Source organism: Heloderma suspectum, chromosome 3, assembly GCF_057233095.1.
Source record: "Heloderma suspectum isolate Gila_16-S chromosome 3, 16-S_ref, whole genome shotgun sequence".
In the NCBI taxonomy this organism is placed as follows: Eukaryota; Metazoa; Chordata; class Lepidosauria; order Squamata; family Helodermatidae; genus Heloderma; species Heloderma suspectum.
The window spans coordinates 91,519,762-91,546,026 of record NC_139460.1 but is presented as its reverse complement, the minus strand read 5'-3'; the positions used below and the strand labels follow the sequence as shown (position 1 = coordinate 91,546,026).

Here is a 26,265-nt window from a genome sequence, read left to right as displayed (position 1 = left end):
GCCCTCTTTCTACTTGTGACAGTTTGGAGGGCACCACTGATTTCCTTTAACTATCACCCCTACTGGCAGATCATTGTGAGGTAGGATAGTCTACCTTGGCTGAAGACTTGTGGAGGAGCTGGAATACAATTCTTACGCTTAATACTTTGCTAGTGATTGCTAGGCAGCTTTCATATTGAGCTATTTCAGCGTGGTCTATGCAACCTGGTTCATAATGCATCATGGATCCTTAAGAGGAAGGTGTACAGACATGGCATGCAAGAGCACGCCACCCACATTCACTTGAACAAAGCATTTTCAGTGAGAGGTCATCCTCCTTTATTTATTGACTCAGTGGGGCACGGAATCCGAAGCATGTAAGCTAGTGAATCGCTTGAGTTCAAGAGTTCTAGACTGCTATTGGCTATGCTGATCTGGGGGGAGTCTGCATGAAATGGAATGAGCAGCGCTTTCTGGTTATATCCAGATTTTCATGGAATCGCTTTAGTCCCCATCCCAGGCACATAAAGCAAGAAAAGCCGAGTATACACTACCTAAAAACCCAGCTGGCACGGGTCACATGAAAACGCTTCTCATTGTGTTTCCATGAAGCGCCCATAGGGAAGGAGCAGCCCCACCCCTTGCCCATGTCACTGCCAGGTCACAGCCACGTGACAGAGGCATGCCCAGGATTTAATGCAGGGGGACAGGGCACACTGTAGATGGACCGCTTGGGAGCTGCTTTAAGTAAAAATCGCGCGCTAAAAGGAGTTTCTGAAAATGCGGCTTTGGATTGGCGATAGCATCATTTGTTGTGAATGACCTTGATGTGTTGTCTCCTCTCACTAAATCGGCCAGGTAGATTGGGCCCAGGTAGCCACATTAACTTCAGCATCAAGTTGTCATGACAAGGGAACACCAATCCCCTTAGGAGAGGTTTATATGGCTGCCTTCAACAACCCATACCCTATTGCACCAGGAATTTGAATTCTGGTTGTAAATAGCTGTATATAAAAACAGCAGCTTATAGAAGCAATGAGAAAATAGCTTCCTCATATAATTCTTTATTATATAGGGCCAGTCATTTGTAATATAAAATGAGAAAAATATTAACAGTAATTATTAGTTCAGATATCAGTGTCCCTAATCAGTCCATACATAGGCAAACCTAGAGATGAAATCCTTTTCTTGCCCTTTTGACAATATAGTGATGTAAATCTGATGTAATTAGCTTGTCTAAAGACAGCATTGTTGTCCTTACTTATCAGAGTTCAAGGGTGGGAGTGCGGGGCGTTGAAAAAGCATTTTGTTAAAGGACGCTATGGGCAGCAGTCCTTGTATTGTTTATTCTAGAATAGTTTTGCTTCATCTGTAATTGGTTGGGAAGTTGTGATCTATATTACTTAAAAATATCCACTACAAGCTACTTTCAAATGCTGATATACCAATAGCTCTCTTTAGAGTCTGACTTACGGTTATTTTACTTTTTAATGGCATGGATGGTTTATTTCTATAATTTGTTAATGTATGAGCAAGTGCTATGGTAGAGTACCCGAAACTTAATGCTATATGAAACCAAATGAAAGGCTAGCTTGCACCATCAGTTACTGTTTACTATGAATAATGTAAAATGCTAGTGTTGGTTTTATAGTGCAAAGGTATATTTGTTTTTCAGCCTTGTACATTCTTTTACGTTTGCTTTCAAGCCTCAAAGACCAATTGACATGATACTCTGTTTTAGTTTTAGTTTTTTGGCAAATGGACTTACTGTACAATCCTATACATGTCTACTCAGAAATAACTCCATTTAGTTAAATGGGGCTTACTCCCAGGTAAGTGGATACAGGATTGCATCCTCAGTCTCCATTTACATGAGTATTTTGACAGCAATTCAGTGATCAAATTTATAACCCATCTCAGGAATATTAATATGGCCAAGCATCCAAGCCGTTGTTAAGAAGACTAGTAACTACCGAAGTAGAAGAAGGCTAGTAGAGAAGGGGATTAATGGTTGGAATCAAATTGAGGAAGTTCAGGTTCAAATTTCAGCTCTGCCCCAGGCTCAATGGGTGGCCTTAGGCAAACCATTATCTCCTAGGCTCAGTTTCCTGGCTGTAAGATTATTACTTTCAGAGAGTTGTTATGAGTATAAATGAGATAAAGATTGTAAAGCACATTGTTCTTTAACCAACCAACCAACCAACCAACCAACCAACCCTAAACAAGTATTATCAGAAGTAAGCCCTTCTGAGTTCAAAAGAACTCACTATCTGGGAAACCGGTTTGGGATTATAGATGATAATGCTACAGAAATTGCAAGAATAGCAACTCTGCTGATCACGCAACAGATGCTGGCAATTTTTTGTGCTTTTTAATTGTCGCATTATCCTACTATTCTTTGGATGGTTTAAGCGAACAAGTCCCATTTCATTTTTCTCTCTTAATACTGATAGTAATGTGAAGGATGTCTGACCATTTGAACCTCCACTCATTTTGGAGGAAGGGCCACAGCTCAGTGACACCCTGAGGCTCTCCAGTTAAACGGACCAGGCGGCAAGTGATGGGAGACCTCAAAGCGCTGCTGCTAGTCAAGAGACAATGTGAGGCTAGATGGACAAACGGTCTGACCTGGTATGAGGCAGCTTCCTGTTCCTTGGGTTGCAGGTGCTCTGTATGAGACCAGGAGAACCACTCTCAGTCGGAGGACACAGTCTGGCTCTAGATCAGAGGTGAGCGACATGCCGCCTGCAGGCCACTGCTGCTGAGGGGGCTGTGTGCTCCCCTACCGCAGCCGAATTGGCTATTGTGGTGATGGTGGTGGTGGCGGCGGTGGCAGCAAAAATCGCGGGAATCCTGCATGGAAATGAACCTCCCTAACAGGCCCGGTATCAAGGACAGCCATGACTGGGCACCTACTGAGGGCCCACTCCCTGGCAGGGGCCTGCTGGCAAGAGCCCCCTGGAGTTGCTGCTCCACCATTGCGACTGGCTTGTTCACCTGGCTCTCCCTCTGGCCTAAGCAACGGTGATGGCAAGAAGGGGGAGCAGTTGATGCCTTTGCCCACTTGCTCCCGGGCTCTCTGCCTGTCAACCAAGCAAGTGGTGGCAATGGTGAGAAGAAGGAGGAGGGGCAAGAGCAACTGTTGATAGTGGCGGTGGGAAGGGAGATGCACTGAGGCTGTCTTGCCCAAGGGCCCCCAAAAACCGGGATTGGGCACTGCTCCCAGAAGCAAAGTCCTGCTTCGAAACAAGGCCCGCTTCCAACGCACCTTGTTTGCGTGCGAGATCGGCACAATTTTTGCCACTGCAGCAGCAAACACGGTGGCAGGGGGAGTGCGGTACAGCTCCTGATGGGTTCCTAGAGCAAAGCAGACCTCTGGAAGTTGCACTCCTCCCCCGATGGTCCGACTCAGTATAAGACAGCTTCTTATGCACGTGTGTTATCTGTAAAAGAAAGCCACAATTTCCAAGGCATGGTTCTTGTGCTAGTATTTCGGAAACACCATCTGTGCTTCCATGTTAGCATATACGCTTTGTCTGAGATACGGGGTGTCGGGGTGGAGTATGTTTTTCCCCTTGATGGCTGCATTCCCTTAGGGGGAATCTGTCATGGGCCACATGCTAACAGTGGGCAGGACCAAAGCCGCCCCACATGCTTACTCGTGCACATACAAGCATGCACCCCATTCATCCATTACCCATTCTGTTCTCCCCTTCCCTTTTCTCTCTCCCTCTCCTTTCTCTTTCTTCGCCCCTTCTTTCTCTCTCCCCCCTTCTCTACCCAACTCCCATATCCTCCTCGCCCCCACTCAGAGTGGCAATGAGGTTTTGAAAAAAAGCTCCGTTGACACCAGTGGGACCTGTTTTCCTCAGCTCAATTGCAGCAAGTGCAGAGACTGTTTGTGGGGTCGCAGCATCTGAGGAGGGGAAAGATAGTGACCCCCCCCAATCACCACTCTGTACAGCAGCCTTCCCTGCCCTGGTACCTTCCAGATGTTTTGGACCGCAACACCCAGCATGCCCCAGCCAGAGGCATGCTGGGAGTTGTAGTGCAACACATCTGGAGGATACCAGGGTGGGGAAGGCTGCTGTATAGCAATTAGGCTTAGAAAAACAGCCCTGATTTTTTCTAAGCCTATTTTCCACGTGGAAAGAGATTGTGTGTGGGGAGGGAGAGAGGGAGTTGATGCAGCAATTGGGGGGGGGGGCGATTCCACACTCCCCATATATTATGACCCCATCAAAAGTAGCAGCAATTGGATTCATGACCCCGTTCATAAAGCCGATGGGGGCAGGCTTCAGGCCAGATCCCAAGGCGCTGTGGGCCACTTTTGGCCCAGGGGTTTCTCGCCTCCACTGTCTGAGATACAGTAAGATTAAAATACCGTATTAGCATTACCTGCTTGAGAATCTTTCTCCAAAGATTTACAGAAGCTACTTACAGATAAGTTTGTGAAAAGTAAACTCAAACACCAATGGATAAATGAAAAATTGTATGCCACATATATACTTCCAGTTTAGTTTTTTGTTTTTACTTTAGAATAAACCAGTTGTGGCCATAAGGGACATTCATCAATGGCTGTCAAATGCCTTCCCTGTAACACAGTAGTGTAAAACTGAGCTCTAGCGCTAGATGAGCAGCTTCCTGCTCACCAGGCCTTGAACCTCAGCAGTCTGATTCTGCACTGCACTGCACTGCACTGTGCACTGCACTGCACTGCCCTGTTGCACTGACTGCTGAGGAGGTTCAAGGTTGGGCTTAAGGATGGGGGAACAAGTGCTTTTTGCAATTGCTGAGATTCTCCGAACACCACCTTGAAGCTCAGCTCACCTGGTTTCCTGTATTCAGTTGCCCCGTTTTCGTTTCATTTGAACAGGAAAAGTGCGCATTTAGAATGGGCGCAATGCACACTTTCTCCATAGAGTAAAGCACGAAAATGTGCAATTTTGAAAAATGTGCATTTTTAAAACTGCACATTTTTAAAGTGCACATTTTTTTAATGTGAGCACAAATTCAGGAATTTGCTAACATTCTCAGAGAACATGCACTCCTGCATGCATCATGTTCACATGATTTGCAAACATAAACTAAATTCTCATACTTTCCTTGTTAGGTGAGCAGAAAGATGCTCATTTAGCCCCCAACCTCAGCAGTACAATGCAGGGCAGGAGGTACTTTTAATTCTCCTTCCCCACACACTATATGGGAATATTAGGCAGAGACAATGGGAGTTAGGGAATGTGAGCCCCACATCATACATCTCTGGACCTATTTTCACCACCACCCCATTCTCTGGATACCTTAATTCAGCCTTTCCCACGGTATCCTTCAGATGTGTTGGACTACAATGCCCATCACCCCCAGCCAGCACAGGCAATGGCCAGGAATTATGGGAGTTCTGGTCTCATACATCTGGAGGAAAGGCTGTCTTAAATTGAAAGAGGCTCTGCTCTCTTGACAGATGAAGGATTCCTTGGGGAAGGGTGATTAATTTGGACTGAATAAAGCACTTTTCCTCTGTCCTAATAAATCCTTCCTCCCAACTCTTTCATCTTCAAAATTGTCAAAGCCATTAGGCATGCATAGCATCCTAGACAGAAGGGAGGGAGGAAGGATAGGATTTGAGAGGAGGGTGTATACCATATGGTCCTAAACTGATATAAGCCTTCACAAAACTGTAAGTTGTTAGCAGCTTGACTCTGACATAAATGGTTGAAGTGTCATCCTAGTGAGAGTGATGGCTGCTATTTTATTGTATTTTAAGTATTGTGATTTTAAGGATGTTATATTATTGTTAGATTGTTTGATGGTTGTTTTGTTAGCCGTCCTGTGTTCCAGAACTGGAAGAAGGCAGGATGTAAAAACCTGGAATAAATAGATATTGGACCTTGGACAGATTCGTTGTGGTGGTGATGGTACATAGATAGGTAGATGGATAGATGGATATTTAAGATACAGAAGGCCAGGAACTCATCTTTCCCACCTCCTGTGAAACTGCTTGGTGATAGTTAGAGTCAACCTGAATCTCAATACCTCACACACCTCCAAATTCCCCATTGTACTAGGATATGGGCCAGTTGTGTGAGGAATGTAAACTAATCAGCACTGCCGGTTTCCTAGAGCTACGTTGATTGCTAAATGACTGGCACTGAAAATCACCTCTGACTCATACCACAGCAATGGGTCGACTAAGGATCTAAGATTAAGGTTTGAAAGAATGCATAGCATTGTATATAATAACAGCCGATATGGTATGAAGGCTAGAGTGTAAGACTAGGGCTTTGTTTCCACCAGCGATTTACTCCAACCTGGCTACATGCTGAGATCTCTGTGTTTCCATGACGTCGTGGCCATTTAGCACCAGCCCTGCATTTTAACGTGGAAAAACCGCTTCTTCTGAGACTGATTAGTCTGACTTTTCCAGCTTACTTTGGCTCCATTACTGACCTGTTTCCACAACCGCACTGGGTTCGGTATCATAGTCCTGCCCATGGGGCATGTAGCCTGGCCTTTGTAGGTGTGTTGCTCTGACCTCAGTGACCCAACCCTTTCCCTCCTTGTTTTCCAGAAGTTTCATTGCCATTTTGAAACAGGATGCGGAGGGGCCAACTTTTAAATCATCATTGAAAATAAGCACCAGAACACAGCCTGTGACCCCAGTCAAGGGGTGTTTTCTCCCATTGTGCTGAATGAGGCTTGCCCTCTCAATGACCACAGAAATAACAGAGAAGCCCCTCAACTGACACGGCACGTATCAAAGCCCAATTCCTTACGTGTGATTAAGCACAACGTAACTCCTTCACAGCTTCCATATAGAGATCCTGTGCATTAAAAGGGGGCTGGTTTCCGTCTCTTTCCCACAACAAACCCATTAGTGTCTCCTCAGAAGTAACTCCCATTGTGGTCGATGAGGCTTGCCTCTGAATGCCCACATCAGAACTTACAGAGATTCCCCCTCAATTGAAGTAGCACACTTTAAAGTGCAGTTCCTTAAGTGTGATTAAGCTGAGGCTCCGATGAATTGCCTTAGGAAGAAAGTACTTCACAGCTTCGTTATAGAGATCCTGCAGGTTACAATGGGGACTGGTTTCTGTCTTTGTGTTTACTTCTCTCTTTCCCACAACAAACCCATTACTGTCTCGTCAGAAGTAACTCCCATTGTGGTCAGTGAGGTCCCCTGGGTTAAAATGGGGGCTGGTTTCCAAATTTGTGTTCTCCACCCCCCTTTCCCAGCACAAACATATGTGTGTCTACTCAGAAGTAACTCCTATTTTGCTCAGTGAGGCTTGCTCCTGAAATGGAGGTGCATCTGGACTTTCGGGAGAAAGAAGAAAGGTGGGGAGAGGGAGGGAAGCCTCTCCTCACAGCAAAGCTGATTCCTTTTTAAAAATCTGGTACTCCTCCATTAGCTTCTCCTTCTGCTGTCCTGGAAACATGGCTGAGGAGGTGGGAACACTGATGAGGTAATCAGACCCAACCCAGACTCCACCCAGCCATCAAGAAAATAATTCGATTAGAGCTCAATGGAAACAGCACCGAGCCCCAGGCTACAGCGATGATAAGCCAGGTCTTTAAGGGCTGTGGAAACAGGAAAAGGAGAAGATGTGATTGGGGAAACATCACAACGAAGCTGCAAACAAAGTGAAGCCGATAGTGTGGAAACACACCCTAGGACTGGGAAGACCTGAGTTCAGATCTCCACTCAGCCATGAAGCTCACTGGGTGGCCTTGGGCCAGTTACGAATTCTAATCTTAATTCACCTCACATGGTTGTTTTGAAGATAAAATGGGTGAAGGAGAAAGGACTATGTATGCTACCCAGAGCTCCTTGGGAGGAAGGGCAGGGGAGGGGGAGGAAGGGGAGGGGGAGGCGGCGGCGGCAACTTCTGGGAAATTTGGCAGAGTTTCCTATCTATCTATTTGGTGACTGTGTAGTTGGCAGCCACAAGCCTTTCCCCCATTCTCTTTTTTCTTATGTACTTTCAGTATGGTTGATGGGACTGGATTAATAGAAGGGGATGATGGGAAGCTAATTTGTTGTAATATTATTGATTTCCATAAAATGTTCCCCCCAAACTAAATGAAAAATATATTAAAATTATGCCTGCAACCCCATCCAAATGTATGAATGCAGGAAGCTGCCTTATATGTGTCAGGTCATTGGTCCATCTAGCCCAGTAATTTTGACACTGACTGGCAGTGGCTCTCCAGGGTTTCGGGCAGGAATTTTTCCTAGTCCTACCTGGAGATGCTGAGGACTGAACTCAGGACCTTCTCTCTCTCTCTCTCTCTCACTCACACACACACACACACACACACACATATTCCTGCAAATGCATACACCCACACCACTGCTAAATTATTGCTCTTTTTCAACCAACAGATTAACAGACCAGATCATAACCTCTTGTCTTGCTCATAGGGTAGTATCCAATATTAGCCCTACATAGAGTTGACCTGTTGAAATGAATGAGACAAGTTAGTTGGGACTAACTTAAGTCCCATTCTTTCAATGGGTCTACTCTACGAAGGACTAACATTGGATACTACCCATAGATTTTAATTTTTTAAAACAAAAAAAAACAGTGAAAAGTGTTGACTGAATAAAGCCACTTTGCTATTGAATTGGATGAAATATATTATTTACATTAGCACATATACAATTTTCCCCCACCTCTATTTGCAAAGGTTGCCTGAGCTTAAAAATTAACCAACAGAAAAGCAGATCCTGATCCTCTGTGTGCTTACTTGGGAACAAGTCCCACTGATGAGTTTAATGGAATCTTACTCCCAATAAACAGTGCAAGCCTAAGTGTATACAGGCTTGCAAGCTCTGTGTGTGTGTGTGTGTGCGCGCGCGTGCCTACACAGCAGTAAATTCCATTGAACGTCTGAGTAAGCATGCACATGGTGTGATTACACTTAATGCCTCCTTTTGTAACTAGGTGTTTCTTGTGTTAAAACTGAGGAGTTCGCAAATATGTATTGAAAAATATAGAACCAGTGTTCTGAGAAATGGACAACTCCCTATGTCTCCGGGCATAAGAAATAGCAAACAAAAATTGAGTAACTCTAATTACCAGGACTTTATAATTCCCTGGGGACAGTGGAAGAACTTTACCTGCTGCTGTGTGTAAGTCTGTTGTTTCCTCACTGTGAGAGCTTACCGAAAAGAAAATATGTCCAGTACATGAAATCAATTACACACCTGAGTCATTTTGACAAAACACATATTTTTCTGTGCCAAACAGAAAAATAAAATCACGCCCTACAGGAACTGATTTTAGAAGTACAGGTGAGCAAGTTGACTGTTTGTAGAGGTGCATGTGAAATTGTTATTTTAATTGAGACTTGTGTCCACCACTCTTTCCTAGTGGAACTTCTGACACTTTGGAAGATGCATGGAGTTTCTCCTTGGCTTTGATGCACTAATTTGGTACATGAGATCCCAGCCAGCCACACAGGACCTTTGATTAGTTAGTGAAGACTCATCAGTGCTCACTGTAATTTCTTATTATCTCAAAATTGTTTCTGTTTTCAATGGGATTAACTATCTCATTGAAATTCAATGGGATTAACTATCTGTAACAGTATCTCTATGCAGCAAGAAGACAAAAAGGGTTGTGCTTTTGTACCGTATAGCTGATGACTCCTTATGTTACCAACACATTTTTGTCTTCATACCTATATAGAGACTTAGGATACTGGGCCATTTTGTTTGGTCTACATTTTTAAGTGAACTAACCTAATTTGCACTTCCCAGACTAATATGTGGATCAAAACACAGTTATCCTTCGAATTCCACATTTATCGAAATTTTGCAATGCAGTTCTCCACCCAAATATTGCATCCAAAAATGCATCTATTGGAGAAAGTTGTGTACAAAAACTGTGTATTTTGGAAAGATACATACAAAAACAAGTATGTTAGGGCAAGATGCATACAAAATGTATATATTAGGAAAAGTTGTGTCTGAAAATACATGTGAATTGTTGTGTGTGCTTTTAATCCCAGTATGATGCAGAAAATGGACATACGATGGAATACATTTGAAACTGACATGGACTGGGTAAATTTCGGTCCATGTTAATAACACAACTAACACTCTAAAGTGGCAGTATTTAATTCTTTTTGTCACACAAAAGTGCATATTGATATGTAATTCCTAAAGAAAATTATTCACCATTGCAAATCTTGCTGTACAGATAAGGTAGCTACTACTGTTATTATTGCCAGTAGCAATACTTGTTTTATCTCTCTCATTCCATTTCTTGACAGAACTGGCAGCCATTTGACTCTTGTAACCCTGCCCAGATAGATTGGCCGGTTATTACTTAATTTGGCACTTGTCCCAGAATTAGAAATCCATGAAGCTTTATCATTTTTTGGTTAGCAGTTAATAACAAGATGAATGTATTTATTATTCGCTTGTAAACTGCTACTAGCATTACAAAAACTCACCCTCTGCTCACTACATTTTCTCAGGATTGCAGTAGGAAATGGCAAACAGAGATGAGGCTAAACTGAAGGTTTTTGTATAACAGCTGAAAAGTCTGTTCATATATCTTTCGAGATACTCCTGACAAGTTTCAAGCTGGATTGTGAGCCTTTAGCAGAACTCATTTAATGATCTGCCTGTTACTTAGATTTGTTATCAAGGTGCACCGATTATTCCAGACACACTCGCAGAAGTCAGATAAGATGCTGCACTGTAGGCAATAAGGGAAACAAGGCTAGAATTGACATGTCCCCTCTTATATGCCACATCAGGGGCAATCCTCAACTATCTTATTTACAATTATATTAATAATCTCAAAAGGCAGAAGAAGTGCTTGCCTGCCTAGAGGCCACCTAGTATAGTTCCCTACCTTGTGTACTGCTGATTATCATATTTGAGCTTGATGAAAATATCTCTGGGGTGCTCAAATGATGTCACATGTTCAGGGATAGCCCAAGACATTTTTCTCTCCGTGGTGAAGGGCAAGATGCCTCCACCTCTCATTTCATGTACAGAAATTGGACTGGTTGTTGAGTCCTATTTCAACACAGGGGACTGGACAGCATCATCTGAGGGCAGTTAGGTTAGCTTAGGGGTGCACCAGATGTGTGGCACACGGCTCTGACCTCCAATGTATTGCCACCGCTCCCTGCCCCCCAGCATCTGCCTCACTGCCTAATGGTAGGGATGGCCCTTCACATGTTATTTATCCAACTCTGCACCCTTCAAGTATGGTCCCATCTCAAGTTCTATATACTGAGGGGTATCATTCGACCACCACTGGCACATGCTGAATTTAACATGCATAGATTTTTTTTCTTTTATCACACCATATACAGTTACTTCCAGTTGTGGTGGCATGCTAAAATGGAGTTCAGCACATTCCAAAAAACATGGCTCGGATTAAAAGGAACTTCATCTTCAAAAAACCCCAAGTTCTTCAAGAAACCTGAGAAACCTTGGGATGATGAAAGTATTCCAAAGACAAAAATGTTCTTCAAGAAAAGGATTTCATTCTGAGTTACTATAAAGCTGTAACCCAAGATGCAACTGAAGCAGAGGTGAAAAGTTCTTATTTAGGGCGGCACTTGTTTGCTCTTCTTTGATGCCGTATTTATAACTGTACACTAACACCTATATCCTGATATCATGAAATAAATCTGTTGAAAATATTGCTTAACAACTTCTGGATACGGCTTGCAGAGGGGACAGAAAAAAGAGGCAGACAGCAATAAATGGGATTAAATGGGCCACAATTTTATTGAAGGAACATGGCATATATACATCAGCTAAAACTGGTGTGGATAGTTCTACCCCCGCCTTAAAAAATGCTCAGGGAAACTGGCAAACATAGCCCGCTACAATATCCCCCAGGCACCGCTAAGCGTAACCCTGAATTTTAACCATTCTTTTTTCAGAAAGAGGCAGGTATGAGGTTGGTCCCTCATATGAGCTCCTTAAAACCCTGCTGGTTGGACACAGCAGCCCCACTTTGGAGTCACTCAAGCCTTGTGAGTTTTGCTATTTCCATCCCCCTCAACTGAGATGGGCCTCCTGGATGCCTTCCCATTCTCAGCATAGTGGTGCATTTTCCATGTCCACACTGGTCCTTCTGTCAGAGGAAAAATAAGCCTAGCTTAGTTAGCTTCTTTCTTTTCTTTCTTCCCTACCTCTCTCCTTCCCTTCCTTCCTCTGTTCCATCCTCTGTTCCTCCTTCCCCCCAAGCTTTTCCAGAAATGCCTTGATACCCACTACCACATAAATGTCACAGCTTTCCTCAGACAAGTGAATAACAGATGGGGCTTCCAGAAGACAATACACAGCTGCCTAGTCTCCAGGAGTGGCCAAAATGGCTATTTCATAAACCCATTCACCATGAAATGATGGATCATTTTGATTATTTCAAGGGATACAGAGATTTTCATGGCTGGTAAAACATACATGAGCGCTTCAAAGCTCCTTTGGGTTGGTGGCTGCCATATTAGATTTTTCTAGAATGCCCCATTCCAAGAGGCATTGCGGGTAAAATAGGGGCCATCACAAAAAAATGACTGATTGGGATCTTGGCCCCTGCTTATTTGAATCATACACCTGCTTCTGTCCCATTTGGGTTGACAGTCAGCTTCCAGAGGTCCCAGGCGCCAGTGGCCTGGAGCCTGAACTGTACTCCTTACAGATTTTCTAGATGTAGACCAAAATAGTAGTAGCAGGACAGATATACCACACAGAGCTTTGTTGTGCATCTGTGTTTTAATTCTGAATGAGGCTCCAAAGAGAGGTTGGCCATTGAAACTATTGATGGTGCTGAAGTGTGGAATTGGAGGATTCATAATGATCAACTCAAAAGAGTTGTCCTGCCCCTCAAACTTATTTTGACCTAAATGACACTATGGGCTTGGCTCATAATGAGTTCCTCTCAGTGCCATCGCTCTCTGACACTACAACCCCACTCTTTCCTTCCCCCGAAACGTACCTGGCTGTGGCTGCAGCAATGTGAAGGCCTGTCTGCAAGGCCACCATTCCTTCCTGACATCTGAATAAGCAGTATCCCAGCCTCCAGTGTGTCTGCAGTGTAGTTTTCTAGGGTGTCTCTGTACTGTACTTAGTATGAACATCTGACTATTAAAAAATAATTCATGCTAAATGAGCTCATTCCAGACCAAGACAAGGGGAGCTTGCCAATAGCAATACGTGACCATTTTCTTCAGCTGTCATAGTCTAACACTACCTTTTGATTCAGAATGGAGACACCTCTTCCATTTATGTAGCACCGCAGTAGAGCCAAAGCAAATTTGGCAAAAATGGCAGAATTTAACCTTTGGAATTATAAACATATTCCAGTTTTGCTTTTCACATTCAACTCTTAGGGGAGCATAGGATCAGGCTGTTAAGTCTTGTTGAGTAATATTAAGGCAATAATGTAGCTAGTGCTGTGCCAAACTCTGCCCATTTTTTTCAGGAACCTTTTCTCTCCCTGCAAAAGAGGCATTGTTTTTTCTGCCTTGTCCACAGGAAGGGGGAGAATTTTCTCCTTGGGGAGGGGGACAGGGTTTCCACATACCTTTTTTAAGGGTAGGTGATTCTTGAGGGGTCTTTTCTATTTTTTTTTTTAAACACCCCCTGCACTTGCAGAAGCCCAGGACTCTTCTACAGCCAGGAGTTCTTCCTGAATGCCTATTGGAGAGGGAGAGGTCACATGATCTCCAGGGAGTTCAGAAAAAAAAACACCGCTGGGCTGGAGAAGAATCCTGGGCTCCTGCAAGTGTAGGGAGTGTTTAAAAAAAAAGAAAAAAGACCCCTCAAGAATCACCTACACTTAAAAAGGTATGTGGAAGCCCTGTCCCCCTCCCAAAGGAGAAAATTCTCCAAAATTGTCACCTTCTCCAGCCTCTTTCACTAGAGTTTTCATTTTGCCCCCACTCACTCCACAAAATGCCAAAAATGGAAGAATCAAAATTTTCAGCACAGCACTAAATGTGACATATCAGCTTTATAAGTTCAATATGTTTACACCTTGTTTTGTTTTTTTAAGCCTCTAAATCCAACAGCATCCATGATTGGGAATTGTCACTAAGAGGTAGGAATATAATGTCTGACATACAATTTTTTGTACAACTTTATCTAAGTGGGCCAACCTACCTCCATTTCTAAGAGGCAAAGTTGCATTTGTTCCACACCAGATGCTGAATGTGCATTAGCTAGGTCAGTTGCATACTTGCCCTGCAATATCACCCGCACCAAATCCTAAATCAAATTATACCCTTGACATCTTTTTCACAGCCAAGTTCCTTATAAATATACAGCCACTTCTTTTGTTAGGAGTCCTCAGTCTGGAGGTAGCAAAATTTATGCTCCAAGATTCCCTGCTAAATCTTCTATGAAGTAGGCAGAGAGGGATTTTGATTTCTCACTCAGCGTTGCCTTTTGCAACTGATCTTCTCTAGATGAGCTACTGTAAGGATTTGCACCTGTGCTCATGCCACTCTGAGAAATTCCTCATCCCACCTGATCTAGATAACGATATGAACTTGGAACCAGCGTTTCCTTCTATTTAATTTCTTAACTGCAATTCTATGTTTATTGTATTCATTAATAAGTCTTAGTTCTGTAGTTCTGTAATGAGTCCTTTGTGTTCTGATGTGTGTGTGTTTCCAATTAATTTTGTTTCACCCTCTGTTAATGCCTTTGTCTTCTCAGCCAGTCCCCTCAGCCACTGTCATCTAAGTTAGTGGGGAAAGTATGCTAACTCTATATGAGAGGTGGGTGGAAACTGGCAAAGTTTCATTTTGTACCTCACACAGATTTCTCCCCCTTAATAAGTAAGAGCCTTCTTTTTAAATTACTACTCTTTAACCCAATAGATGGTGGCAACTATTGAATTTTGTGGATCTCAGGGTGAATTTGCTCCAGTTGGTAAAGCTGGAGTAACTACACACCCATCCAATCTGGCTTAGTAAGTGAACCCCTGGGATGCCAGGGTAGGGAGAGGGAGAGGGCTCTCTAAAAGACCCCAGAGACAGCAAAGGAATGTTGAATTCAGTCAAGTTTCAATGAATGAAAGCTAGTATGCTTAGGTTACAGCCTAAGAATTACCAGTGGCAGAATCCTCAGTGATTTCTGTGGAGTCAAGAGTTCACTCTTCACAACCACCCCTAGAAATTAGAAGACAGCTCACTTTGACTCAGTACTTGCACTTACTGTTAAGGTTTCCCACAGGTGCCAATAAATACTTTCACACCTGTGTATTCTTTGGCTAAAATGTGTCTGTTAATTCTTTCGTGCCATAGGACACTGCTTGGTGCCCATTGATTAGCCTTGGATTTGCTCCATGACCTTTACCAGTAATGTGAGTCCTACTGACATTCAGACTGGATTCATTGTAATATATTTCTAGAACTATTCATTTAGATGAGAAAACATGAGATAACCAGTTCCATTATTGTTTAACCTTACGGAAAATTCTTTTCAAATTAAACCTAGTATCACTGACCTAGTTCTACGTGTTTTGGTGGCCTAGTTCACACAGTTATACAAGATAGCATTCCCAGTGCCTTTGTGTGTTACTGAAATGTGTGAATAAGTGTTGTGAATATACCAGGATAATTGTTTCTTTGTCATATCCATTGCCAGGTACCTGTAAAATCAGAACCTTCATGCTGTCACCACAGTATGCCTGCAACAGTGGGATAGTATTATATGTTATGATGTTGTGCTGGAGTAGCTGTTCGTACATTCCATCCAAGTTTTTTACATGTCACGCAGCAAGTATTACATTCAGGTCACTGTAAACATCTTTCCCAAATTAAACAAAATGTCCTATAAATGCAAAGATATTACAGTAATTACAAAGACACATGATTAGTGCCATCCCATGTAGTTGACCCAATCCTATGCATGTTAACTCAGACTCCAGTCCCATAGAGTTCAGTTAGGCTTACTCATAAGTAAGTGCACACAGAATTAACAACTTATAACATGGCAATCATACGACTAAGCCTTTAGCTTTCAAAGGTTGGTTTTAACAACCACAAATAAGCTTTAAAAATTCATTTATTAAGGTAGCAGACATAAGGCTAATAATTGTCTGTATTTACTACAGTACTAAAGTTTTATTCAACATATAATAAATGCAGGTTACCCTACTGCATTTACAACTGTACTCTTCTAAGAGCCTCTTAAAACCACCTAATATAGCTCAATTAAGGGCACTTAATATTTTACATCCCCTGCGTGGAATGCCACTACATAGAAGTAGATTTTAGCAGCTTCCATGTGGTGGGATGTAACATTTGAAATGGCCCTCAGTCCAACTGTCTTCCAAAGTACAGTGAAGTACTTTATGGATGGCAATATCAGACCTATTAACATTATTACAGTATAGAAACTCAGAAACTACAACCTATAAAAATAGTTCCTTTTTTCCTATGTGTACACAAGGCAAATTACATTGTGCTCTTTAGAATGAAAACGTATAATAAATGTACCAAAAATATAGCAGCTCCCAAAAAAAAACAACAAAGGTTCAGCATCTTCTTTCAGCTCTCAGCTATTCCAAAATAATTTTATTTTTATGTTTTATTTTTGGCAATTTTACCATATCATTGCCTTCTGTTAAGACTTACCTTGCAGTGCTAATTCAACAAGGATTAGAAGAATTAAGTGCTGTTGTTTTAGCAAATGTTTAGACAAACTTGTGCAGCTGGGGAAACATCTGAAATATAATCCAGGTATTATCACATGCTACTTGTTTATAGGCCTATGCTAAGGTTGTCAGTTTTTCTTTTCTTTTCTCCGTTCAGGGTGGTACTTAGAACATCTGTGTTGGGGGTAAGGAACCTCTGGTCCTTCAGAAGTTGTTAGACTGCAACTCCCATCAGCCCCAGGCCAATAGTGAGGACTGATGGGAAGTGTAGTCCAACAATATCTGGAGGGCCACACCCCTGATCTGTGTGATAAGGAAAAATTGAGCAATACAGCTTTTTTCCCCAAGCAGATGTTTGAAATCTGAATTTCTGCTTGGCACGAAGCTATTATAGACACTGGAGATCTGTCAGATTTTTTTTTAAAAACTTGCATAATCTATGCATTGCATACAATAGTCAGGGGACAGCCAGAAATTTTGAATAATTGTAAAGTCATTGGAGCAAATGATAAACAGGCACATCGAATGTACCCAACTGGAACACGATTACTGCTTTGTGCACTGGAATGAGCAATCTCTCGCTCTTCAGTTACTCTGTATGCATAGTGGCCAGGCAGCTAAAGCAGTTTTCTGTATGGCGTGACTGTTGGCTCTGGTAAGTAAGGCTGGGTCAGCATATTTTCTTTTCCTCTAGTGCTAGTAACTCTAATGCCATGTGCCATGAGCCATTGCTAACAGACTGGAATTTAAGCAAGTTTATGGAGGTGTTAGCTTTACGATAAGAATGCTTTGCACTGAGGGGTACATGCATTGTTAAACGTGCAGTAATGGAAAGGTGCTTAATGGGGAGTATTCTCAACTTTTATCTCAGAGAAAACGTTGTCCTGTGGCATGGTTAGACCAACTGCAGAACTGTTTCCTTCTCTTTGCTGCTTTTAATGACATGTTAAATAGGTTTTTCAGAGTTTATCTGGAAATGCATGGAATCAATTTTAAATAACAGCTTCAAAATGCTTTTCTGGGCAATAATCCAGCAGCACTCATTTTGCTTATTTAGGAGATTTGTTCTCTAAGAACCAGGTCTTTACATCAAGAGGACAACACTACATTCTCGTAATTAAGTGCCTGGATGGAAAATCATAATGAAGGACTTGTCCTGTGACTATACATTCCTTTGCAATGATGAAAATGCATACCTTCCAACTGACTGTACTTTCCTTTGCAATGATGAAAGTGCATACCTTCCAAGAGTAAGTGATATCAACAGTGGTACTGTGAGGGTGGTGGGAGAGTAAACCCTAATCTAAAATTTGCAGTGATTTTTCCCCTCCTGAAAGGATGCAAGAACCATAAAGTGTTTTGAAATAGCAACTGAATCTAATAAAAAAAAAGTCTTAGAGGACTGATGATCTGAACGTCAGCTGCTTGTGGTTAAACTTGCTTGAGTGTGTAATGTCCAACAACATATGGAACAGTATTACATTCATAGGATGTTTCCAACTAGAATACCAAGAGAAAATAATAACATGTGATTAGTGGCATGACACTACCTATCTACTTGTCACATCTGCATCCCACTCTTACTCCAAGGAGCTTAGGGTTTCATCCATGGGGGTTACCCCATTTTATCTTCACAACTATATTAGGCTGAGAAAGTAGCCCTCTGCAGATGTTACTCACCAGAACAGCCAACATAGATACATTTAGCCCCACCCCCAAGTCATGTGGCTCATCCTAGCCCTTGAAATGTTGAAAATGAACTGATTTACCAGGGTCCTTAATCGTGTGGGGAACCACCATGGATACAAAAGGCTCCCTGCTGCAGAGGTTCACCATAATCACGTGAGGAGTATAGAGAAGCCGCATTCCTTGGATGCTGGGCTAAACCTATGGCCCCACAACCCACTGTAGCTGTGTTGGCTCTTCCAGTGAGTACTGCCTGAACTGAACTAGACTGACATGCCTAAGGCCATCCAGTGAGCATCATGGCTATTTGAACCCCAGTCTCCCCAGTGTGCATCTAACAGTATGTTCACTATTCCATACTGGCTCTCTGCGGACACTGGGTCTATAAAGAATGAGATATGAAGGAGAAAACAGTTCTTCTGTGTAGGGATTATGGATTGTGTAAAATCCATTCCGTCTGTGGATTGTCAGGAGCCTTTCGTTCCGTTGTCTGCCCATCCACGGAATTAGATTTTTTGTTTTGTTTCTGAATTTGCACAATTTGCATTTGCACAAATTCACGTGTGTGAAAATGCATAAATCCCCTCCAAATGTGCATTTTCATGCTTTAACCTATGGGGGAAATGAGCATCTTTGGCTGTGTTTTCTTTAAATTTTTGCATATTTTCTATGACAAAATTTGCACATAATTTGGGAAAGTTAGAAAACGGTCCGCAAGTCAGTGGAATCCACCCAACAGGGAAAAGCTGGTCTGCTGCGGAATCCACAGGCTGGATTCATGAAAATCCGAACTTATATGGTTTCATTGAGGATTTCTCCAACATCCCTACTTCCATGTAAGTAACTAGATAGCTAGCTAAGATAGACAGATAGGAGCAACAACCTCATCATTCCTTTCTAGCCATATCTTTGTGCTACAAACTTCTGAAGGCTCATTTAAAATAATTTTACAGGAATCACCAAAGCCAGCCCTTGGAACAATAATTCAGTGAACTTACATGTGGTAAAACTGAAATGTTTAGTCACAGAACACTTGGTAGTTAAAATTGTCAGATTTGATTTTGAAGTTGTAAGCCCCAGACTTGCGTTGGTGTCGGTAAACCAAAAGACCTGCTATTCCCAGTGCAAGAACAAATATGCCAATGACAATGAGTACCATATAGCCTATTCCTAAGCCAGGCTTCTTCTCTTCCTTTAAATCATCTGAAATTAAAGAAATGAAAATATGATATTTGAGACCCCATGAAACGTAAAGACAAATTATGTAAAACTAGATCAGCTTTGGAAAGTACAATCTCACACACTTCCCATTGGTAGTAATGGGGGCTTTTAAAAAGCCTGATTACAGTGGGGGAATGAGTGGTTTTTCAAGGGGAATCACTGTCTAAATGATTGCATGTTTCTAAATTAGATTACCGCAGTGTGATCTACATGGGGCTGCCCTTGTAGACTGTTCAGAAGCTGCAGCTTGTGCAAAATGTGGCGGCCAGATTAACAGGGTCCAAGCATATAACACCAATTCTGGCCTGCTTGCATTGGCTGCAAGATGTTTTCAAGCCTGATTCAAGGTGCTGGTTTTAACCTATAAAGCCGTACATGGCTCAGGACCACAATACCTAACAGAGTGCCTCTCCCGACCTGAACCTACCTAGACTCTGATCAACATCAGAGGCCTTCCTCTGAGTGCCTCCTCTAAGGGAGGCTCAGAAGGTGGCAACAAGGGAGAGGGCCTTCTCAGTGGTGGCCCCCCGATTATGCAATGCTGTCTCCACTGAGGTCCACCTGGCACCAAGACTCATCTTTTCAGCACCAGGTTAAGACTGTACTCTACTCCCAGGCATTTGATGGGGCATTTATGTCAGTTGTTCCTATCAGGTCCAGTATCTTACTGTAAATGTTTTAGCTGTTTAAATTGTTTTAAATTTTGTATGTTCGACATTTTATATTGTATATTATCTTGTAATGTGATGTGTATTTTTTGTGAACCACCAAGAGAGCTATTGGACAGTATAGAAATGAAATGAATGAACGAATAATGGTTACAGTTTGGGGGGAAGACTGTAGTCTAAATGGTTGCATGCCTATAGTTTTCTTGTTGTTGTCCTGTTTTTTAAAGTGTTCATTTCTTACAATTTTAAATAATTCTATGGTAATTATGGTGCAATCTTTTACAGCCCAAACTGATGCCCATTACCTTCACTATCCTCTCCACTCGCTGGTGAAACTTATCAGTTTCAATCCTGTCTTTTCACTTAAAAGAATTAAATTACCATGCATTCCACTGCTGATGTGACTCCCCATCCCCGCCAACCCACAAGCCATTAATTTTTGCCTGCCTAATGACCCATTCTGTAGCCCTTATGGATTACTCACCATCGAATTTGCGCAGAGGTCCCCAAGATGCTCTGGGCATTGCAATAGTTTCCCCGGCTCTCTGAAAACGGAAACCTTCACAGGTCTGCAGGAATAAAACAAACAAATGCAGAATTTTTTTTTAATATTTAAGAAATGTTTCAATGCATATCCTATAAGATTGCAAATTCAATCCAACAGAATTATGTGCACTATACATTCCCATGGTCTTTGCCTGCATCATGAGCATGGCGACCCTCTTCTTTAAAATTACTGCCTTATGGGCCAATTATATAGACCACCTGAATCCATATGATTGGATTTAATTAACAGGGTGGGATGCTAGAATCCCATCACTTGACTAGGGGGACACCTCTTGTACTTGTAATCAAAACTAATGGCAGGGGTGGGGGGACTAGTTATGTCAGCTCCAGGCTAGCAAAGCTAAGGGCTCATATTGGGTCCTGATTGGGGGACTGGAGCTCCAACCCACCCCTGCCCCGAGAACACAGTGTTTTGGAACCTTACACTTGCTACCACTGGCAGGACACCCCCAGCAGTAGCTTTCCACCTGTGGAACTCTCCACAGCTCCTGAGCAAAGACTTCTGTGGCACACCAAAAGCTTACATGGCAGCAGAACCATCCCCACCCTCGCTGGTGAAGTGCATCTTCACCTCCTAACCCTAACCCAATGCAAGCAGCATTGGATGGTTAACAATCATCCAGACTATTCTAATAGGCCCAAACTGAGAGCAGAAGAAAATTGCTTTGGACCACAGGGCCTTCATCATAGGTATTGCATGTCCAAATGATTCCCAGTGATGCTCTTTGTTCTGATTTGCCACTCCACTGCTACTGGTTTCTTTTCCTGTACCTGTGCGTTGTTAACATCAGTATGCAGTTTTCTTCCAACATCAAACTGTGTTACTCATTTCCAATGAAAGCTGATAGTTTTAATTTAGTTTTCATGCATGACATTTAGACAAGATTCAATCTCCTGGATAATAGACTTGCCTTTTGTACCTTGGGTAGCTCCTTTACAGTTCTAATTGGTTCTGACTGAACCTGGAGTGGATTCGCCACCCCACTAACATTAGAGCCACCAGCCTCCACTGATAGTAGCTCTAACCCCATACATAATAGATGTCTCTGTTATGAATTGCTCCCAGTTGTTTTCCTCTTTTTGCACTATTTTTGCAGGAGAAAGTTCTGGAAGACCCCTAAGTTAGTAGGACATGAGTTCTGTTTTGTTTTTTTTTAATCTAAATTGTAATATACAGATATATTCCCAAGAATATAAAGAATATAACACTTTTTGGTAGTTTCTTTTTACTTTATTTGTAGAAAATAATGAAGGTTGGCAGAGGGACTCCTTACCGTCCTGCAAGAGGTCCCATGAGTTTCCACACAAACATGTATTTTGCAGTGTAAATAAACTACTGAGTCATTGACAAAGGAAAAGATTTTCAGCTTAAATAGGGCTTTGCTGGACATCCCATTCGCAATCACGGTGGTATGTGTGTTTGGAACTGAACAGCTGGAAAGAGAGAAATCTATTAAACAAAGGCCTGGAATTCAACACCACCCACATTAAATTGTATTTCTAATTATGAGCTTCCTGTAAAAATTGATAGTAGGGAGTAGTGGGCATGAAGCCAATATACTTCCATTGGCAGCTATGGGATGGCATATGATGATGATGATGATGATACTTAAGCATGTTTCCTAAGAATATGAATTCGTATAACAATTTAATCAAGTGATATGGCTATTTATTATATTGTACTTTATTAAAAATAAAACCAGTCTTTCTACACTTTTTGTCTGCCCTTTCATACCCAAACGTAATTAAAAGTTGGAGGAGATATCCTATTCCTTTTTATAATCATTCACAATTGATGGTAAGTTTTAGTTTTTTCTGTTCTTGCTGCAGTTCACTAGTGAGTAATCATTTCTACCTCTTCAGCCTCTTCTGTTAGAAATATTCAAATAAAATATATAAGAGTTCTGTTGATGAGGGCGAAGACAAAGGTACACCAAAAAGAAGCTTTGAATGCATTTCTTAATGTGTATGTTTACAAACTGGATACTGGTTATATGCTGAGGTCACAGGCTAGCTGTACCATCACTACTTCTTCACCCTATCCTTCCTGTTGGCGGGGGGTGGGAGGGACAAAGCTCCTAGCAGCCACTTCCCTGATATGGGTTGTTTCCATCTCAGGGATGCAGCTACAGGCCACTTTCGATACCTGTAGCAGGAGAAGGAGGTGGTGGCAGGTGAGTAAGGTACTTCCTTGCACACACTGGCTGGGTTCACACAACATTACAAGCCATAGTACAGGTTGAGTGTGGGTTGTCATTGAACTGTGGGTTGTCACTGAACCGGGGATTGCTGTGTTGTGTGAACCCAGCTGCTCCAACAACCCGTGGTTTGTTAACCATGAAAAACCCACAGTTCACAACCCAACAAACCATGGGTTCTCTTTGTGAGTTGTTCGTGGTTAACAAACCATCATTTGTTAGCATGGCTGGGTTCACACAACACAACAACCAATGATTCAACAACCCATGGGTCAACGACAACCCACACTCAACTTGTACTCAGACTTGTGTTGTGTGAACCCAGTCACTGTCCTCCCCGTCCTCCCTTATATACAGAGAACTCACTCACCTGTCCCATCACTACCACTGCCACCTCCTGTAATGATTAGACAGAGAGGCCAGCTACTAGTGTCCAATTCACTGATGTGCTTCAGGCATAAGTACATTAAAAAAAGTACTCAAAGTGAGTTCACAGTGCCATTAGCCTCTTGCCCTCATCCTTAGTCCCTTCAATCTTATTACTGAGATAATGAATATGAAGTGGTTTGAACACCCCAAAACACTATATACATGCTAAGTACTCAATATGTATTTAATTGTGCAACTTATTGAATATTCGCATTTATATAGCACTTTGGATTGTTCCAACCACTTCAAATATTTCTGAGTTATTGCTCCTGCTTCTAAAACAATTGTTTTAGGGCACAATCCTATGGGGATAGGCGGCTGCCGCCAAACTTGGAGGTGACTGCCTATCCAATGCAGGGCAGGAGCAGCGTGGAGGGGATCATCCCCTCCACGCTTCAGCTGCCTTGCATTTGCAGCTAGACAGCCGATTTCAGCTGTCTAGCCATGGGAAGGCAGAGCAGGGGAGGCAGCTGCCGGACAACACATAGGATGTGTTGTACCAGCATTTCTGTATTCCCCGCCCTGGAATGCCCCCCAGAATGCCCCGTTTTCACCGCTCCACACTTCTCTTCCAAGCACAGGGCTTGAGAAGCAGCACGGGAGTGGGGAAGGTCGGTTCTCCAGGAACCGACCTGAGAGCGCAGGCTCCAAGGTCGGTTCACAGAAACCGACATATCCCATGGCCATTTAGCTGCTGACTAGCGGCCATAGGATTGCTCCCTTAATGTGTCTTATAATTGGCTTTACTGTATTTGCTTTTATTATGTATGTCACTGTGAGAGCTGTCCTATAAGGTGACTGATAAATTGAATAAATAAACCTTATCAGTAGACGTTACAAGAATTCTAAAGGCAGATCAGTAGGGGCTGAAGCAGACAGATAATGGCTTGTGTAATACCAGCTAAGAAGATGAAATGTTATCATTAAAGATAGAGGTTCTAACCAAATAGGAACAAGGGTAGATGTATTAACAATATATAAAAAAGAACTGCCTTTTTAAATATATTCGTTGCTGTCATCTTACTCTGTGTGTGTGTGTGCATGTATCTCAAAGAATCATTAAAAGAAATGTAAACAGAATGCAGACTTGCCAACTTGAAATCATACTCTTCAGAATTGTATTTTAATTTGTGGTAGCACTGTGTGATGCACTGTTTATGCATGACACCTTGAATCTGTTGTGTGTACTATACCTGCCAAGTATAAAAGGAAATGACAGAGGATCCGTTGAGTGATTAGTTGGAGTTGCCCAACATTCACTGACAACCACCTTGAGCTTTCTGTCTTTTGTCTGGATTCCCACCTCAATCTTTATGTCATCGCTAGCAGAGATACTGAAATTTTGGGGAATTGGAGAATTTCCGATGAACAACTGCATTTTTGTTACGAAGTGTCCTGATCCTTGTAAATCCTCAAATATGGTATAAACCCTGCAAGAGAAGCAGCCATTGTTAAAATTCATTGAGTATTATTTTTTTATGAGCTGTGTTCCTCTGTCCCTTGTGTGCACAACACCAAGTACTTCAAAAAGTCACACATTAAATGTAAGTTGTAGATGCTCTTCACATTTGATGAGAGGTTTGTGCATTTTGTATTTATCTATAACTTACCTGAGAACAAAATTGGGAATCAGCACATAGTGCCCTTTTTCCTTTTGCTGAAGTGTCTTCAGGAGTCTATTTTGGGGCTTTTACTACACATCTCTAATGCAGGGATGGGCAGCATCCAGGGGTTGTGGGGGCCCCACTGGTGGGGGGGGCACACCCAGCCTGTGCCAAAATTGCTGCTGCAGCAAACACGGCACACAGGGAGCCTTGTTTGCAACAGAAATTGCCAGGTTTTTTGCTACTGACAGAACGAATTCAGTGGGAGAAAGGGGGTGCAAAAACGGCCAGGGGTTCCACATGCGGCATGCAGGCTGCATATCGCCCACCCTTACTTTAATGTATAATCAAATAACGTACATGGAAGCAATTAGTTCAGATTTATTAAGATTTCATTTACCCTTCTTGAGTGTATCCAGATGAAGTCAACAGATCATTCTGAAACACACAACGAATTGGACTGGCAACCTTTAAGTAGTGAATGACTCCTGGGGAAGGCATGCTCCGGAGAATTGTTTTTACTATAGTGTGTGTTGTATTCTGAAAAATAAACGCAACAGAAAAGAATTTTAACTTAGCTTTTCCTTCTGTTTAAAGGACAACTAACAGCGCCATCCTATACCTGTCTACTTGGAAGTCAGTCCCGGTGAGTTCAGTGGGGCGCAGTCCCAGATAAGTGGGTGAAGAATAGCTGCCTTCAAGGGTCTACATACATTCCTGCCACATCACAGATGAAGCAGAATGATCAGAAGCATGGGACATCTTCCATATGAGGAAGGGCTAAAAGAACTAAGCTTCTTCAACTTTAAAAAAAGTGAAAATATGGGAATTTGAAACAGTTAGATAAACTGACAAAAGAGGAAGTATCAGTGATAAGGAAAGATGCTCAGACTTCATGGTGAGTGTCCTTAACTCTTCATTGCTAAGGGATGGGTGTGAAGAGCTAGAAAAGGCATATAAATACTATACCCTATGCCAGGAGTAGGCAACCTGTTGCTCTCCAGATGTTTTGGACTACAATTCCTATAATCCCTGACCTGTGGGCTGGGGCTGATGGGAGTTGTAGTCAATACATCTGGAGGGTGCCAAGTTGCCCACCCCTGCCTTATGCTATCACAAATCACCCCAAGCTTCACATGTGAGCATTGCTGGGGGCAGGATTTGCGGCTGGATTGGCCATTGTTGCTTACTCAGCTGGATGGTTCTTATGTTTTTAGACACACCTGTGTTGCAGCTTCACACCAAAAATAATGGGGAACTTTTCATATATAGC

At 42.4% G+C, this 26,265-nt stretch overlaps 1 protein-coding gene across 5 annotated transcripts in view; it reads right to left on the bottom strand.

Moving 5' to 3' along the window:
• Positions 1-16,010: 16,010 nt before the first annotated feature.
• UMODL1 (uromodulin like 1) overlaps positions 16,011-26,265 on the bottom strand; it is an 86,177-nt gene continuing 75,922 nt past the window's right edge. For 4 of the 5 annotated variants that reach the window (XM_084843793.1, XM_084843795.1, XM_084843792.1 and 1 more), the window contains 6 exons: positions 25,393-25,532; positions 24,582-24,818; positions 22,036-22,195; positions 20,679-20,763; positions 19,304-19,508; positions 16,011-18,119 (listed from right to left, as the gene is read on the bottom strand). In XM_084843793.1, coding sequence (XP_084699919.1) covers positions 19,324-19,508; positions 20,679-20,763; positions 22,036-22,195; positions 24,582-24,818; positions 25,393-25,532 — 807 coding nt within the window. In that variant the 3' untranslated portion in view covers positions 16,011-18,119; positions 19,304-19,323. The remainder of the gene's footprint in view (positions 18,120-19,303; positions 19,509-20,678; positions 20,764-22,035; positions 22,196-24,581; positions 24,819-25,392; positions 25,533-26,265) is intronic. The other variant, XM_084843797.1, reaches the window with a different exon arrangement.